General features: G+C 37.1%; 1 protein-coding gene across 2 annotated transcripts in view; it reads right to left on the reverse strand.

The window, feature by feature from the left end:
* Window positions 1-577: 577 nt before the first annotated feature.
* The window catches only part of poglut2 (protein O-glucosyltransferase 2), a 93,415-nt gene continuing 78,002 nt past the window's right edge, over window positions 578-15,990 (reverse strand). For both annotated transcript variants that reach the window (XM_072263470.1, XM_072263471.1), the window contains 4 exons: window positions 15,563-15,772; window positions 11,899-11,988; window positions 4,619-4,723; window positions 578-1,191 (listed from right to left, as the gene is read on the reverse strand). In XM_072263470.1, the coding sequence (XP_072119571.1) occupies window positions 1,174-1,191; window positions 4,619-4,723; window positions 11,899-11,988; window positions 15,563-15,772 (423 nt within the window). In that variant the 3' untranslated portion in view covers window positions 578-1,173. The remainder of the gene's footprint in view (window positions 1,192-4,618; window positions 4,724-11,898; window positions 11,989-15,562; window positions 15,773-15,990) is intronic.

Below are 15,990 nucleotides of genomic sequence, written 5' to 3' on the forward strand. Positions count from 1 at the left end.
CAAATGACTTTGATGAATTATAACAATCTAAAAATAAATTACTGCAGCTGCTGGAAACCTGAAATAAAACCATAAAATTCAAAAATAGACAGCATGTTAGCAGCAGTGGAGAGAGAAACAAAGTTGATGGTTCAAGTGTGCATCTCTTTCTCTTTTCACTCTACCGGATCTGCTGAATATTTCCAGTGATTTCTGTTTTCATTCCATTTTAATCCTTTTTTAAAAATGATCCAAAGAATTAACATTCACTAAATATTGGCTTGGACTTCCTTCAAATGACATGTATAGTTGTTATTATCACAGAAAAGCAGTGCTTTTGTCTTGAAAATATATTAACTAATCAATTTAATTTTACGCGGAGGCTTTGAAATTATCATAACTGGCTTTGGGAGCCACCTCAAAACTGGAGTCATATAACCACTTTGTTAAATATAAAGTGTATGGCATTTAATTTCAAGAATATTTCATGATTGATCCCAGGATCTAAACAGAAATATGTGTAGTGAGGTAATGATTAAAAATTGCAAACAGATATAAAAATAATCATGCTTTTATTAAAAAAAAGATTAATAGTCAGCTAACCACTTCATAACATCAAATATTGAGACAATATTACAAAATCATCAATAGTTATATTTCTTGGTCAATTGTGCTTACAATGAATACACCTGAATATCTTCAAAACACATCACAAGAAAAACTGAGTATGTGCACAAATGCATATAGCTTTCATCTTCACATGATTTGAAGTTGATTCAATCAAACCAATACATATATCAAAATCCATTAGCTACAAAATAGATCACATTGCCCTTAAGAAGTTTTATTTTCCAAACCATGAACTACTTCTGGCATACCCTTTTATCTACTGCATAACAATATTTTTAAGCTACATGTAAACTGCTTAAGTTTCGGTAAACTAAACTATTTTAGTGGCTACAGATTAATAAACAAATATTTTATGCAGCGGAATAACAGTTTTGTGGCAAATACGAGGTATATTTTTACAATAGGGTCAAATCCTATTGTAGAGGCACTTATAGCAGCAGCCTGTAGAGGATCTTCTGGGTGTTCCCAATTGCATATTATTATATGAATATTGATGCAGCTACACAAGAATCCAATAGGTTGTAGAAGCTAATTGCTCTATTGTCGTCTTTGGGACTTTTCAGATCAAAGTTCATCTCTAGACTGAAAGCAAAATTTTGTAGAGAATTTTAGTGTCATTAGTGGGAAAAATGACTAATATTCCTTAAAACTTGAAGACCATAACAATTTAATGATAAAGTCCATTATAAGAAGAATATCATCTTCATAACAAAACAAATTCATATATTTCATTTCTAGACAATTAATTAGAACTGGTATCGTCCAAACCTATAGAAATATTTGGGAAACATTTTCTCAAACTAGATTAAATGCAAGAAGATTCAGCAATAAAAAACAGAAATTAAACAATGGAAAATGATTAAATGTTCTAAAATATATAAATTAAATCTGGTCCAAAAATTATATAAATAATGCCTGGCTTCCATTGATAAATGAAAAATTTAAAAGTTAGCATCCAATATTAGAATATTTAGTACTTACAAAGAGATATTACGGGAAAAAGCTATATTAAATATTCTGATTACATGGAAAAACTACGAAGGAATATAGAAAGGATAAAAGAAGAGAAAGCAACGGAAAAAAGATCTAATAATTAAAAAGCTTTTAGTAAAATTAGTGAAAATAAATGAACACTGATGATACTATTCAGACCACTTGGGTAAAAGGAATATTTGTGATGCAGTTTCAGGGTATATTGAAACCACTAAATAGAGACATTGCCTCAGTTTGCAAATAAATTTAACACCTACACTGTAGAACTACCAAAAGAAGCTGTAGAATATTTAATGGATGTGATTTAAAGAGAAAAAGTTTGAAAGGAGTTACTTAAATTTAGATTAGACCAATCTATGAGATTCTGTTGTTTTATATCCAAGTTGAGAGTATCTTGGAGAGAAACAATGGAAACTCTTGACAATTATTTTCAAACTTTCTTTGCACCAAATTTCATTGCTTAAGACTCTTAAGAACTTAATCAGAACACATGCACCAAAAATGCATAGCTCCAGGCTCTGTATTTTAGAAAGGTATGACAGTATCAGGAAGAGACTGTTTTTTCTTGTTCTTGAGATATGGGTGCCACTTCCATTTACCCACTTTTAAAACATTTATTCTCCTCGTCAAGGTTGCTCTGAGGTGGCATGAGTTTACTGTAACAGTACTAGTGCTAATGGTGCAACCACAAAGATTTTGGTCAGGGACTACAAGTTCTTGCTTTGAAATCAACTAAGAAAACAACATCTATCCAAATAAGGGTTGTGCATTATTCAAAAAACCACAAGACCATAAGATATAGGAGCAGAAGTAGGCCATTCAGCCCATTGAGTCTGCTCCACCATCCAATCATGGGTTGATCCAGTTCTTCCACTCATTCCCACTCTCCTGTTTTCACCCCATACCCTTTGATGCCCTGACTAATGCAGAACCTATCTATCTCTGCCTTAAATACACCCAATGACTTGGCCTCCACAGCCGTTCATGGCAACAAATTCCACAGATTTACCATCCTCTGACTAAAGTAATTTCTCCACATCTCAGTTTCTAAAAGGACATCCTTCAATCCTGAAGTCGTGCCCTCTTGTCCTTGAATCCCCTACCATGGGAAATAACTTCGCCATATCCAATCTGTTCAGGCCTTTTAACATTCGGAATCTTTCTATGAGATCCCCCCCAGCCCATTCTTCTGAACTCCAGGGAATACAGTGTCAATGTAACTCATTATCAATGGTGAAGGTCATGGATCTGTAGAACTACATCCTGAATGTAGCTGTGACAGAAGGAATGAAGTTCAAGACTAATGTGATGGATTAATTTGGATCAGACAGGGAATACAGAAAGAGAACTAAGTAAAGAATTAGAAAGCAAAATCATAGCGAGGAAAGGGATGGTTCCTCAAGAAGCAGGCAGCCATTAAGGATCCTCATCATCAAGGAGATGTCCTCTTCTCATTACTACCATCAGGGAAAAGGTATAGGAGCCTGAGATACACACTCAACATTTTAAAAACAGTTTCTTCCCCTCTACCATCTGAATGGTCCATGAACCCATGAACTCTGTCTCAACATCTGGCTCTGTTTTTGCACTATTTATTTGAATATAGTTCTCCTATCTTACAGTCTTGCACTGTACTGCTGCCACAAAACAACAAATTTCATGACATATTTCAATGATAATGAACCTGATTCTGATTTCAAGAAGAGGGCAGGGCTTTCCAGAAATGAAGGGGAGATTAATACGGCGGCTTCGAAAGAAGGTAGTAAAGGAAATAAGGAAAACCTGTTTCACTGATGGCTGCAATGAAGCAAGATCTTATAGTATAGCAAGATCTTATTATGGATGGATTGATAAAGGAGATGCTGGAATTCCAGAAAATACAAGGAGGAAGGAGGAAGGAGAAGAAAGGAAAAATACAGAGTAATAAGACATAATAAATGTGTGATCATGCACTTTGGTAGTAGAAATAAATGTGCAGACTATTTTCTAAACAGGAAGAAAATCCAAAAATCTGAGATGAAAAGGAACTTGGGAGTCCGTGTGCAGAACACTCTGAAGGTTAACTTGCAGGTTGAGTCAGTGGTGAGGAAGGAAAATGCCATGTTAGCACTCATTTCAAGAGGTCTAGAAGGTTTACAAGAGCAAGGATGTGAATCTGAGGCTTTATAAGGCACTAGTGAGGCCTCACCTTGAGTATTGAGAACAATTTTGGGCCCCTTATCTTAGAAAAGATGTGCTGCCATTGGAGAGGGTCCAGAGGAGGTTCACAAGAATGGTTCTGGGTCTGTACTCACTGAAATTCAGAAGGGTGGTGGGGGGATCTCATTGAAACCTTTCAAATGTTGAAAGGCCTAGACAGAGTAGATGTGGAAAGGATGTTTCCCATGGTGGGAGAATCTAGGACAAGAGGGTGCAGCCTCAGAATAGAGGGACGCCCTTTCAAAACAGAGATGCGGAGAAATTTATTTAGCCAAAGGGTGGTGAATTTATGGAATTTGTTGCCACATGCAGCTGTGGATGTTGTTGGGTATATTTAAGGCAGAGATTGATAGGTTCTTGATTGGACATGGCATCAAAGGTTATGGGGAGAAGGCCGGGAAGTGGGGTTGAGGAGGAGAAAAAAAAAGAATCAGCCATGATTGAATGGCGGAGCAGACTCAATGGGCCAGATGGCCTAATTCTTCTCCTATGTCTTATGGTCTTATAAAGGATTGGACGTAGACCTTAGAGTCTACAGTACAACAGTTTATGATTTGGGGATGGGGATCTTCTATCAGTGAGAATGAAAGAGATGAAGAATACAGGTTGGTCAAGTCAGTTCGTTATTGATGGAATCATGATCACTCTGGAAGGTAAGAAGTTTTGGTCACGGAACTGGCTATTCAGTATTGCTTGGATTTTTTTTAGTTCAGCCAGCTTATCAGAATTTTCTTAATTGTTCTTAGATTATGCTTCTCAAATATTCAGTCTACTACAGAACTGTAAGCACATTTTCTCTTTCTAATTTGTACCATACCTTTGTTCTATGACACACACAAGGGAAAAGGTCATCTTTTGGATGGTCCACTAGTTCCATGCCATCCCTAATCTTAGGTTCATTTATTTGAAGATCAGCATATTCCTGTTTTATAAAAAAAATGAGGAAGCAGAGTTTGTTAGTAATATGTTACATATCATCTAATTGTTTTCATACAGCATTTTTAGTATAGCAATGATGTCCCAAGCTACCTTTCAGGAATGTGACACCAGATGTGTAAGGTCATCAAAAGCTTCATCAAAGAGATAGATTTCAAGAAGCACAACAAATGAAGAAACAGAGGTATAAAGAATTAGGAGAAAAAATCCACAGCTTAGGCCTTAGCAGCTTACAGCATGAATACTAATAATGGAATGATTAAATTTAGATATGATTAGGAATCTACAATTTAATGAGTGCAAAGAGCTTACCACACTACAGTACTGAAGAATATTGCAGAACTAGGGAGGAGTGATGCCGTATGGGAATTGAAAACAATGGTGAGATTAAAAATGGAGCCATCTATATTCCTCCATTTCCCACATGCCTGACTCATCTCACCCCCCCAACCCCCTCACCAGACAGAACAGAGTTCCCCTGATCCCCAGATCCACATCCAGAGTATCAGCTTCATCACTTCACCAGATCCTCTGAGATCCCACCCCCAGCCACATCTTCCTCCCTCCTTCCCCTCTGCTCTCCGTAGGGACACTCTCTCTCCATGACTTGTCTAATTGTCCCTCCTCACCCATTCCTTCCCTGTCTCTGGCACTTTAATCATGCAGATGTAGGAGGGGAAACACGGCCCTTTACCCCCTCCTTTTCCACCTGGGACCTAAACAATTTCTAGGAAGGCCAAAACTTGTCCCTGTACCCCCTCCCTCTCCACCATCCTGGCACATACACAAGACCTTGCAGGTGAGGCAGATATTCACGTGCACTCCATTTGAAGGCACGTGAAGGACTGAAAATCCTCCTGTAGCCCCCTTGATCACATGAAATCTCTCTTATGGATGATGTAAACAGGCCTCTCAACCTGGGAGTACAGGTGCACATTCCTTTATCTGAAATTCTGAAATCCAAAAAGCTCTGAAAACCGAAGTTACTTTCGCCAACAGCTGACGTCACTCAGGTGTGACATGGCAGCACTAGCAGAGGCCCCCAGACGTCAGTTGTGGCTCAGTGCTCGTACTGGTTACACGTGCATTTGCTGTTCGCTGATATTTTCTGTTCACTGTTGACTTTGTGTTTAATTTCACTGTGAAAATGTCAAAAAGAGCTGCAGATAACCCTATGAGTAACAATGAGAAAAAGAGAAGGAAGCATCTATCATTATCAATAACGCAGTAAGTGGAGTTATTGCAGAAGCTTGATCGTAGTGTGTCTGTACGTCGTCTTACTGAAGAAAATAGTGTCGGAACTACCACTGTATATGATTTAAATAAACAGAAAGACAAGTTACTGAAGTTTTATAGTGACAGTGACATTCTACATTTATTCCAATAAGTCATTTACCATGTGTTTGATTCGGTTCGTTTGAAGCTGTATGTTTTTATGTTTTATTGAATATTTTTGTTGGAAATAAAAATTTTTCTTGTCATTATTCCCTAAACAATACAGTATAACAACTATTTACATAGCAGTTACATTGTATTAGGTATTATAAGTAATCTAGAGATGATTTAAAGTATACGGGAGGATGTGCGTACGTTTGGTGCACTGCTGGGTCCTAAAGTCCACCGCACTGAGAGAGGTTAAATAAAGGACTTGAGTATATGTGTTTTTTGGTATCGGGGGTGGGGGAGGGTGGTCTGAAATCTGAAAAATTCTGAATTCCGAAGTGCAACTGGCCCCAAGGATTTCGGACAAGGGATTGTGGACCTGTATTTTCCCTGACTTCACTTGGGCAACAACGGTGAAAAAAGCAACACTCCACTTGTCTGGAAGCACTTGTGCCCCTTAAGGATGGCTGTTGTGCTCTCAGTTGCATGGAACTGTAAGCAGAGCTTTTTCTGTAACCACTTCTCTTTGTGAAATGATGAGATAAGTGACTGAGAATGTTGGATAGTAAATGATGCTGTTAAATTTTTCTGCTATTTATTTATTTAGCAATACAGTGTGGAGTTGGCCCTTCTGAACCTTCGAGCCACCCAACCCCACAAACCCCTGACAAACCACATTAACCCTAACCCAATCATGGGACAGTTTACAATGACTGATTAATTAACTTGGTACATCTTTGTACTGTGAGAGGAAACCAGAGGACCCACAAAAATCAACAATTCCACGAGGAGGACATACAGAGGCTCCTTACAAAATAGCACCAGAATTGAACTCCAAATTCTGGAATGGCCCAAGCTGTAGTAGCATAGTGCTAACCCCTAGCTAATGTGGACAAAACAATGATGCAGACAAATTTCAAAACCAGAGAGTTAATATCATGGATAATGCTTATGTCTAACAGGATTGAACATTTCTGATCAGCTGGCCCCTCTGTGGAGCTCGTAAAGGAAAGCATCAGGAAAGACCAGGATCAGGGTTGAATGAGGGTTGTATTAGAGAGTCTGCATTAAGAGGCCAGGAAGAGCCAAGGGGATGAGATTAGAAGATAGAAGCTTGGTACTGCTGTGGTGGGGGAGATGCTTTGGAACAGCTAGTGAAGGGGAGGAGGAAAATAAAGGTAGCTAACTGAGTGGGATACCCAGCATAAGGTAGTAACATGCTCAGGGAGAGCACTATTGGAACATGAAGAAGTATTGCACAAGGAACATCCTCATTCTATGCACTTTTAATATGGAATTTAAGTTAATGCTGCACACGTCATTTATGACAGCAAGAATCTAGTCTAATATCCTGAATGGTGCAATTCAATTTGAAGTTGTTGCAATTATTTCGAACTTTCAAAATAACCATTTTTTGTGTATACATGGCATTGAAACAGAAAACACCTGTGGTGGGACTACAGCAACACCTCTGGCAGAAAGATGTATAACCATGTTTAAGAATTTTGCATTCTTAATAGATATCATATGAAAATGTTGACAGAAAGTTATTTTTAATCTAGATACATAATACAAGTAACAACATGAAGATTGTGCAACATTATTTGTAAACAAAAGCAAAACTATAATTTAAAGTTGGTAATAAGGTTACATAAAATGTTTTAGTTTGTTGTCCTCTTGGAAAAATAAGCATCTGCTGTAATTTTGGCCATGCTAATCAAAATATGTCACGGAATAAAGATTGGGGCTTCAGTTCAAAGGTAAATGAATATTAATAAAAATGTAAAAAGTTTTTAAAAAGTGCTTTATATATTTTGACTTGTTGAAGAATTATCCTGCATGACATGATCCAATTAAATTCAGCAGTGTTCCTGAATTCCTCTTGTAATAATAACCAGTTGAAGTAATTGGGAATACACAAATTGTTATCATCAAAGATAAATATAATAGTGGCTACTGTGATCTGAACACTGGTAGCATACAGAGATAGGTTTAGTACTATGTGCCTTTATGACAAAATCAATTTGAAGAAATGTTTTCCATTTTTCAAAGAGAAATCTGTTCAAGAGTCAAGGTAACTGCTGTAATCTGAAGCGAACCATCTTGTAGTCATGTAATTTAACAGCTACTGTCAAGTTATGGTGGCAGTGCTCCCTCAGTTATGAAATTCCAAAGTTTAACAAGTCACAGGAGCTATAGAAAGCTGATAAGGAGGCATCTACAGATAAAGAAATGATCATGAGATCTTGATAATCATCTTTTGAAGCTGTAATTTGGAAAAAATATAGTTAAAATACAAAGAGCTTCTCACAGAATTCAAGAAAGAACAATAAAAAGTGTTTGGTAATTTAGTTATATTTCACAGAAAGCTGATCAGAAAAAGGTACAAGACTCTAAAAATGAGAACATTAAACAAGAGTTCAGAGTATTCAGAGCCAACAACAATCAAAGTGCAGGAGCTGCTGAATTTAAAAATTCTTTTGATGATAATTCCCGATGAACAAATTTGTTTGTTCACATTTACATGCTCATTACAATCTAATATACCTCAAGTTATGATCACCTGAGGAAAAAATTATTTGCTTTTTCATTTGTAACAATCTTAGCAATAAGTTGCTTAAACACATGATTTTACTACAGTGAACAGAGCAATTCTTTTCCCTTTACCTATTGCCTCCTTTTATTTCTCTAGTCCTTGTGATGGTACTTCCCACCAAACACCACTTACAGCCACCATAACAAATACAGACACAGCTACACAGCTAAAAATTACATTTATGTAGCTTCTGTAATATTGATTGTGTACGCACTTCAGCAGTGGAAATAGTCATTCAATCTGGAGAGAGGAAGGGGGAGGGAGAGATATCAAAAAATGTTTGTTTTAACAGACAAAAAATAAAGAGGCAGGTAGAGTTAACGATGAATTTCAGAGATGGACTCAAGTGTGGGGAATTGATGCTACCAAAAGTGAGACAAACAGAAACACAAAGGCACAAAAAAGCCTATGCCAGAGAGTGAAACAGCCCTGGCCGTATGGGACGGTGTGGGATGGGGTACAGAATTTAGAGATTGGATGACTAATGTTTCTGAGGGATCCGTAAGGAAGTTTGTTACAACATGAAACTGAATATTGCAGATAATTATGACTTCATATATGTCACCCTGTTAAAGGAAAAAATATAGGTTTCCAGTACAAAATTGTGATTGAAAATCTCCTTCTGTTATTGATTAAAGTTGATTAAGTGCTTCATTAGCAATTCCACAACAATTGAAATGGCTAAGCTTTTACATTTGGATTTTCTGGAATTATTCTATTCTCAGTTTTGTTTATTCACCACCTCTTCACCAAGATCTTCTGATCAAAATTTAAATAAGGAGTTAGCCCCTCAGGGCTGTAAATTTTTAGAATTCAATATCTAGCAAGGTTGTGGAGGTTCATTTGTTCTTTATATTTAGGATAAAGATTAAGAGATTTTTAGATTTTGAGAAGTCAAGGTGTTAGAGGTTATTCCAGAGTTAAGAAAGTACGGAGAGCAGATACTAATTAAAGTGAGAACCAGTCTTTATGAAATAAAACCTGTTCTATTTTAACTTCAATTGGTACTTTACAGCTACTGTAACAAATCATTGGCATGGGACATTCTGATTCTGTACCATTGAAACAATGTTGGAGGACAATAGAAGATGTACTGTATATCCAGTAGCTTTTCTGTGAGATGCCAGCAATCACCAAAATCTCTAACCAACTTCTATCGATGCACAGTGAAGAATATCCTAACTGGTTGCATCATGGCCAGGTATGGAATCACCAATGCCCTGGAATGGAAACAGCTACAGAAAGAGGCGGGAACAGTGCAGTCCATTACAGACAAAGCCCTCCTCACTACAAGGAAGCTGCATTCATCATCAAAGACCTCCACTATCCAGGCCATGCCCTCTTCTCACTACTACCATTGGGAAGGAGGTACAGAAGCCTTAGATCCCACACAAACAGGTTCAGGAATGGTTATTACTCTACAACCAACAGGCTGCTGAACTGGCATGGATACTTTAATTCATCATTCCTCTGAACTGATTGTATGACCTACAGACCCATTTTCCAGGACTTTTTACAACTCATGTTCTCAGTATTATTTTTATTTACAGTTTGTTTTCTTTTGATTTGATTGTTTGGCAGTCTTTGTCTGTTTATGTATAGCTTTTAATAAAAATTCAATTGTACTTTTCTCCTATAAAGAAAATAAACCTCAAGGTAGTACCTGCTAACATGTATGTACTTTGACTATAAATTTAACTTGAACTTTGAATAGATGAACATTCATTTTAGTTGGTGGTCAATGAAAACTTCAGGAGATCAGGGAAGTCACTGAGTAGCCACTTCCTGTATTGATGCATCATTAAAAGTGGATCCTTCCCTACCACATAATGCACAGAACAGGACAGGTCTGTTTTGTCACTTGTTGTATATTCAGGGATCCATTCCTCAAAACTGTAACAAAAGAGATATATGCTGGGTGTCTGGAATTTGTGTTGAAAAGCTTTTGTATCGGCTGCCAGTATTTGAATATTCAAAGGGGTTCTGCTACCATTGTATATGTGGAATTGTGCAAAGATATCTACCTTGATTCAAAATTTTGAATTATGTGATTATAGTTATTGAAACTGAATCATTTATTATCTTTGTACTTAAAAAGTATACAGCATTGTATTCATACAGGAGAACTTGATTTTTTTCAGACCTTTTCCTGTTCAGTGAAGACTAATATTTCCTGGTTACATCTTCTGTGAAGTGGCACTGGCATAAAAGACCTGCCTTGATCTAATTGAATTGCATAGCAGTCATGAAGGATCAAACAGTTTAATCTAGCCTCTCTTTTTATATGTTCTTATGACAGATTCTTCTCATCTTTTAATATGATTGACAGTTTTGAATAGTTTTTGCAAAATTCTACAAGATGTGAAGCAAACATAACCAGCTTATTCATAAAACAATTACAACGAATAATGGAAAAGTTAGCGTAACTGAAGGACAAATTTCAATGAACTGGAAATTACTTCCATTTCAGATTTTTGATCATGCAATGGTCACTAACGTGAACTTTTGGTTTAACAAAGATAAGAATTTGTGCTCAAAGCTCAAATTTCTGTCTCTGTTTATCAGATTCTAAAGAAACTCCTTATATTATGCCATAGGAAAACATATAAGCCCATCACAACTTTCTGCCATGTAACCTAAGTAGCTTGAATACTTTTAAATAGTAAACTGGAAATCAATAATGTACACTGAAATTAATTTTTTTTACAAAAACACTAAATGGAAAAGGTTGAAATGCAATTTTTAAACTCCAAAATTTCATAACCTAGGACCTTAAACCATGACTATACATGTCATTTTATACTCTTACAACAGGAATTCTGCAGATGCTGGAAATTCAAGCAACACACATCAAAGTTGCTGGTGAACGCAGCAGGCCAGGCAGCATCTCTAGGAAGAGGTACAGTCGACGTTTCAGGCCGAGACCCTTCGACAGGACTAACTGAAGGAAGAGTTAGTAAGAGATCCTCCTACTTTCAAATCTCTTACTAACTCTTCCTTCAGATAGTCCTGACGAAGGGTCTCGGCCTGAAACGTCGACTGTACCTCTTCCTAGAGATGCTGCCTGGCTTGCTGCGTTCACCAGCAACTTTGATGATTTTATACTCTTCCTAATTTTCTATTAATTTTAAGTATGCAGGTTTAAGATTTGGCACTTTCTTGCAATAAAAGTTTCTACTTACTTGGAAAAGTTTAAAATAATAACAAAAGATGTGATCTGCCATAAGATTGTTCCTAGCGTAGTCTTGTCCAGCTTTTGCAATCATTTTGGCCTATGAAATTATAAAGACAAAATGGAAAAAAAGTTCATTTTTCAAAGAAAGCACTCAATCCATTGACAATATCTGTACCTTCATATCAGGAAACTTAGATGGGACAGAATCTGTGAGATGCATTCCAGTATGTAAATAGTCCAACCAGAGAAGGGGCCATATTTGACATTGTATTAGAAAATAAGCCTAGCTAGATAATCAATGTTTTCATGGAAGGTTTTGGGAACACTGGTCATAAGTTTTAAGGTAGTTTAAAATTTATAAGGATGAGAGTGGACCTTGGGGAAGGCTAACTGCAGCAGTCTTAAGCGGAATAGTAGATTGGGAGCAATTATCAGATAAATCCATACTTGACATGTGGAATTGTTTAAAGGCCAGCTGGTCAAAATTTAGGACCAACATGGTCCTGTGATGAAGAAAGGAAAGGATGACAAGATTTGCAAACCTTGGACAACAAGAATGTTTATATTTAATAAAAAAGAGAAAGGTTAATCCAGGCAAGTGTGAGGTGTTGCACTTCAAAAAGTCAAATGTAGGGGGAAAAAATACAATAAATAGCAGGATCCTCAGGAGCATCTAGAGGGTCCTGTACAGTTGCAAGAAAAAATTTGTGAACCCTTTGCATTTACCTGGGTTTCTGCAATGCTTACTCATAAAATGTGGTCTGATCCAACGCCAAAACCTCATCCGAACTGTGAAGCATGGTGAAGGAGCATCATGGTTTGGGGCTGCTATGCTGCCTCAGGACCTGAAAAGCTTGCAATCATTGAGGGAACAATCAATTCAAAACTGTATCATGACAATTTACAGGAGAAGATCAAGGTAGCGGTCCGTCCCTGAAGCTTAATAGAAGTTGGATGATGCAACAAGACAATGATTCGAAACACAAGAGTAATTCAGCAACAGAATGGTTTAAAAAGAAGAAAATTTGTGTTTTGGAAAGGCCAAGTCAAAGTCCAAACCTTAACCCAATTGAGATGCAGTGGTATGAACTGAAGAGGGCTGTTCATGCCAGGTATCCCAGAAATATTGATGAATTGAAAGTTTTGTATGGAGGAATGGTCTAAAATTCCTCCTCGCCATTGTGCAAGTCTGATCAGCAGTTACCGGAAATGTTTGGTGGAGGTTACTGCTGCTAAAGGAGGTTTACCAATTACTAAATACAAGGGTTCATATACTTCTTCCAGCCTGGACTGTGAATGATTAAACAATGTGTTCAATAAAGACAAGAAAAGTACAACTGTTTGTGTGTTATTAGTTTGGGCAAATTGTGTTTGTCTACTATCGTGACTTAGATGAAGAACAGACCACATTTTAGGAGTAATTAATTCAAATAAAGGATAATTGCAAAGGGTTTACAAACTTTTTCTGGCAACTGTATGCAAGTCCATAGCTCCCTGAAAGTGGTAATATGAATGGATAGAGTAGTAAAGAAAGCTTGATAGGTCAAGGAGTTGAGTATAAAAGTGAGGGCGTATTTCGTTAGGTCACATCTTCTGCAGTTCTGGTCAGCTCATTACAGGACTAATGTGGAGATTTTGGAGAGGGTGCAGAAGAGTTTCACGAAGATGTTGCCTGCATTTGACAGTATTATTTACAAGAAGACGTTGGAAATTGCAATACAAATGGTTGAGCACACACTTATGAGTAAGCACACAAAGGATTCAAACTCAATAAGGAGAGTGGCATGATTTTTGAGAACGAGAAAAAGATATTGTAAACAAAGTTTTATCTTAGTTTACATTAGGTAAAGAAAGGAAAGTCAACCAGGAAAGCAACAGAATAATCAAATCTGGAGTAGGAATAGACAATAAATTCAATGACAGATAGGCTAGGAAAGGAAGTTATTTGAATGGAATCTGGCGGTCTTTTACGTGGGCACATGCACATGGCACAGAAAACTTTGCTAAGCTGAAAAAGAATGTCAAAATTCCATCTGGTCAGTTAACTAAGCCATCAGAGAAAGTGGCTATTGAAGTGGTTCGGGTGATATACTTGAAGCAGAAGTGCCAGAGGTATATCATGACACTAATACAATGATCTGAACATGGTGTGTCAAGAATAGTAGAGGTAGAATGAGGAACATGTCAGTATCTGTAATCCATGTCAAGATGCCAGTATAATCATTCATATGGCTCAGTATACTGTATGATTCTACAGAAATTCAAAATGATATTTGAAAGATATCATTTGTTGATTTTTTTTTGTCACCAGATTCCACGGACGATAGCATTAAATGAGAAAAACTCATTAAATTCTTCTAGCTCTGCAGCACTTAATCCTTTCCCACAGAATCCTCCAAATGATCTTTATGAAGGTACATCTTGTCACTCAACCTCCCACTCAAGGTCAGCAAGACCAAGGAGATGATTATTGACACCAGGAGGAGAAAACTGGAGGTCTATCAGACAGTCCTCATGGGGGGGGGGGGGGTCATTATATTTAAATTCATTGACATTATCATTTCAGAGGACCTATCCTGGGCCCAGCACATAAGTGCCATTACACAGAAAGCATGGCAGTGCCTCTACTTTCTCAGAAATTTGTTAAGATTGAGCATGTCATTTAAAACTTTGACAAACTTCTATACTGTAGATGTGTGATTGAGAGCATATTGACCAGTTGCATTACGGCCAGATATGGAAGCAGCAATACCGTTGAAAGGAAAATCCTTTAAAGTCATGGATACGGCGCCATGGGTAAAGCCCTTTCACCATTGAACACATCTACACAGGGCGTTATCACAAGAAAGCAGCATCAATCATCAAAGACCCCCATCATCCAGGCCATGCTCTCTTCCTGCTTCTGCCATCAGGAAGGTACAGGACTCACTCCACCAGGTTCACAGACAGTTATTACCCGTCTACCACCAGGCTCTTGAACCAGAGGGGATAACTTCACTTGCTCCATCACTGAACTGTTCCAACTGAGCTGGACTCTTCATCTCATGTTTTCGATATTTATTGCTTATTTATTATTATTATTTCTGTTTTTCTATTTCTTTTTGTATTTGCACAGTTTGTTATTTTTAACATTGGTTGTTGTCCGCCCGTTAGCTGTAGTCTTTCATTGATTCTATTGTTTTTTTTTGTACTTACTGTGATTGCCCACAAGATAATGGTGACATATATGTATTTTGATAACAAATTTACCTTGACTTTGAAAAACATGGAAGGATTACATCTTTATCAGAAGCAAATAAATACACACCAGTTAGGTGAGGCAGAGATATCTACTAAGAAAATTCCAAAATTTAGAGCCCAAATGTCCGAGGTTCCTTTGTTTGGGCCATTCGGAAATTCTTCCAGATCAAACTTTTGATTTGAGCCACAGTGGAACCATATTTCATTATTTTTTGCCTGCAAAGTGCCAATTGAAGACCCTTACATAAACATCTGCTTTTAATAACAACATTAACTTCTATAATCTATCCAACTAATCCTATGACAATTATAAATATGAAATAATGTTTATTTCAGTCAGTACTTGAATTGTATTTAATGTATGGCAGTCATAAAACAAAAGTATACAATTATTAATATTGAATGTAGAAAACAAAACATAACTAAAATACCTCTTTATCATGAGATTTTGCCCACTGAATTTTATCCAGAAGATCACTCAAATCACTCTTAAATGGAATGTAATGTTCCCATGGTCTCAGGTCATTGTAGAAATGCTCGTAGTAGGTGGAATCTTGCTTTAGAATGACACTATCTCCTGCCAGCAAATAAGGCATTCTGTATGCAGCAACGGTGCCATCAATGTTTATTTGATACTTATACTAAAAAAAAAATCAGTGAGCATTAGATTTGACATGCTGTGCAGAAAGAAAAAAACTTTAAAGTGAGGTACATTATTTTTGATTGAGAAAGGTGGAAATACTGCAGTGATTCTGTACATTCACAGTAATGCTATCAAATATGGGGTGTATGGGGTGTCAGGGAGGGGTAGCACCTCTGGTGGGGGACCATGTCGCGTCCTTTTCAGGGCGGTTAGTCC

This window comes from Mobula birostris, chromosome 7, assembly GCF_030028105.1.
Source record: "Mobula birostris isolate sMobBir1 chromosome 7, sMobBir1.hap1, whole genome shotgun sequence".
NCBI classification, from domain to species: domain Eukaryota; kingdom Metazoa; phylum Chordata; class Chondrichthyes; order Myliobatiformes; family Myliobatidae; genus Mobula; species Mobula birostris.